This window comes from Sphaeroforma arctica, assembly GCF_001186125.1.
Source record: "Sphaeroforma arctica JP610 unplaced genomic scaffold supercont1.3488, whole genome shotgun sequence".
In the NCBI taxonomy this organism is placed as follows: domain Eukaryota; class Ichthyosporea; order Ichthyophonida; genus Sphaeroforma; species Sphaeroforma arctica.
This window is the reverse complement of record NW_014037070.1, coordinates 1-2,988: the sequence shown is the minus strand read 5'-3', so window position 1 is coordinate 2,988 and position 2,988 is coordinate 1. Positions and strand designations below refer to the sequence as shown.

General features: G+C 45.0%; 2 protein-coding genes across 2 annotated transcripts; one reads left to right on the top strand and one right to left on the bottom strand.

The window, feature by feature from the left end:
- Positions 1-524: 524 nt before the first annotated feature.
- SARC_13604 (hypothetical protein) lies at positions 525-1,027 on the top strand (the record flags this gene model as incomplete). The annotated part of the gene is made up of 1 exon (XM_014292266.1): positions 525-1,027. A coding segment is annotated over one exon (503 nt), but the record flags the coding sequence as incomplete, so codon positions are not given.
- A 624-nt stretch (positions 1,028-1,651) lies between these two features.
- Positions 1,652-2,771, bottom strand: SARC_13603 (hypothetical protein). Its single transcript, XM_014292265.1, has one exon. The coding sequence runs from the start codon at positions 2,662-2,664 to the stop codon at positions 1,732-1,734; it is 933 nt and encodes a 310-aa protein (XP_014147740.1). The 5' UTR covers positions 2,665-2,771; the 3' UTR covers positions 1,652-1,731.
- Positions 2,772-2,988: the final 217 nt, after the last annotated feature.

The following is a 2,988-nucleotide window of genomic DNA, read 5'->3' as shown; positions in this document are numbered from 1 at the left end:
ACTTCTTCCCATCAATCTTAGCTGAACTACTACAGCGACTATGAGAGCCATACTATATGTTCATACATTGTAACATACATACTTGTCATTTTTGAAATAAATAATATTATCCCTACTGGTATATTCTCCTTGCTCAAGGTGGCTGCACCCTACGTGCGTTTAGCAAACCACTGAAATCCACGGACATGCTGGCTTCAGTGCTTATCCGCTTCTGCAACACACACTTGGTGCCTCCGCGGACATGTCACCACCTACGTGGTCGATAAGGGTGTTAGGGGTTTAGCCTAGTGAACACCATCTCTGGAAGCAAGAACTTCCCCGCTTCCTCGCCAACTATAACGCGACATACTCGACCACCATTCGGACATGTCCTTACACACTCGAAACTGGCCGTGTTTATCCACACCCCACGGACCGTCTGATCGAAGGGGTATTGAGTTGCCACCAACCTACTTTCTCCCTTCGCGCTGAGCCTCTTTCTCTCGACATCGACGCAGTTCAAGCAGTCGCTTCCGCCCGATCAGCACAGAAACAATACGCTGACAAGCACCGCATCGATGCATCTATGATTGGGATAGGACGCAAAGTCCTATACACCCCTATGCAGCCTCTTACGCACAAGCTAGCTTGGCTTGGCCCTGCGACGGTCCTCGCGCGTACATCACCGGTCATGCATTATATTCTTAATAAGGCTCGGAACAAGGAATTCCATGTGCATATCAAGAATATCAAAGCACATCTTCCGCCGATTGGTCGAACGGAACTCCGCTCTATGGGTGCCATCGCGGCTTCTTTCTTCGGCAGCTGGCTCTTCTTTAGCTCTCCACTGGCTGATGAGCCTGATTTCGCCCATCTTGACGAACTCGTGGCGCTGTTCCGCACTAGTGTGCCTGCTACACGCTTCTTATATGGCTGTTCTACCGCCTTTAAGAAGTGGAACACTCTCCTGCGAGCCACTGGACGCAAGCGCGGCGATGATTTCTCTCCTATGACGAAGCTCACTTCTCGATACACGCCAATCTTGTGACGAATCCCTCCACAACACTCCACCCTGCGCAAGGCTTATTCCTTTGCACACAACCGCTTGGACCGTGATAACAAGATAGCCTCTTGGAAAGCCAAGCAACAGGCGATCCGTCTCACCACCACAGCCCACTAACTACACTCCTACTTTACATACGCACTCTACCACACCTACACAGTCTATACGGTGTGGTTTATTTTACTTTTCTAATCTTGACAGGTCTTGTCACAAAAGTGATGACTTAACCCATTATGATTTCTCCTTTTCCGACATGGCGAATTTAAGACACGACGTCTTTTATTCTGACCGGCCTTTTACTCCGCTCCTTTTTTTGAGACTCATACCCTCCGTGCCTACGTCTGGGGGGTTGTAGTAGCGGACGGCAACATCGATGCCTGCAAAACAGTCCTAACTATGGACAGTGAGGACACTCGAGGCACATGTCACTCTATGACACGAGGGCCAGGCTCGGGACTCTTTAGTAGACTAAGACAACGGTGTCAAAAAAAACCCTAAACCCTTCGTTTTTATAATCATAGCTTTCTGCAAAGGTTTATATTTTATACCAAACCCCTAAAAACCCTAGAAACAGCGGTACCATCCCAGTCCGAAGGGGACGCGTAGCCATTTAAATACAAATATTTGTTTTTATTTAATTTACTTGTTTTTAAAAAGAATAAAAATAAAAATAAACCCATTTCTGAACTTCAGATTATCCACAAGTTGTGTGATTTGAAACGATCAACCTTATTCTGATATCCTTTTATGAAATTATTATGCACAACGACAACTTCTTTCCTCTGGTCGGCATCGAAGTCGTGAAAATACTGCCTTCCATCCGGAAATAAGTTCGCTGGAAGGTAACCAAGCGATATTTCACTGTGCTGTTTAGCTACAGTGTTAAAAAGCCCTTGGTTTAAGTTCTTTCCTGACATCCCCTTATCCCAATCCCCAAAAAAGTCGATGATACCATCAGCAGTTGAGTTAATAACCGCAAAGAATCCAGCACACAAGTGGTTTCCATCTCTTAACACCGCAATATCATGTCCTTTGCTTTGCAAGTCAGCGATGAAGGGCCAAGGGTCTCTGTTCCACACCATGTCCACATCCGTAAACCACAAAGGTATCTCCCTGGAGACAACATCAAAAACCATTTTCGTTCGCGCTCTCGCAACAAGTCCATAATCATTGGATCCATACGTAGAATCTGGTACAGCACTAAAAGGAAGCGAGTAGAGAGCCAGAATGTCATCCGTACGCATATGTGGACGGAGTTTCTCAATAATGATCGTGTCATGGCACACGAATAGAACTCTGTTTCTTACTCCGGCATTTTTAACGGAAATATACCAATTCAGAGTCATCTCGTAAAATGGGACACTTGTTGCAGTCATGATCAAAGGCAGTGTATCGTATTTAGCTGTGAACATGAGCTCCTTAGTAATTGGATTCGATGTGTCAGACAAGTCGAAAATTCCTTCCAAAGGAGTCCCGATTTCGTTTCTGACAGCACATTCGGGGCAATCAAGCTCTCCGCGCGTAAAGCGCTCCGGAATATCGAGGTTAAAATATAAGAATACGATCATTAGAAGCACTGGTATGATACCTGTCCATAAGGAAGGCCTGTTCCATTTAGTCATTGCGATCAATCTAATTTCCGCACCTAAAGTAATGCACAAAGGATATAATGTATTTTGATTTTGTAAATATTTGATTTATCAGCCTGTCTGGGGTTTTTTAAATTGGGGGTTCTTAAAATTAAAATTTTCATAGCCTTCTGAAAATATAACCTTTTTTTCTTCCTAAAAGTGAGACCTTCTACAACGCACAGTCATGGCCAAGCAGGGCAGAAATCCATAGTATCGGCATAAGAACATACCAGGCAAAGTGGATATGGCCCATCAGCTCGTATTGTTGGCCAAAGACATGTTCGAGAGCTTCCGTACGCTTGTGTGACCTTCTAC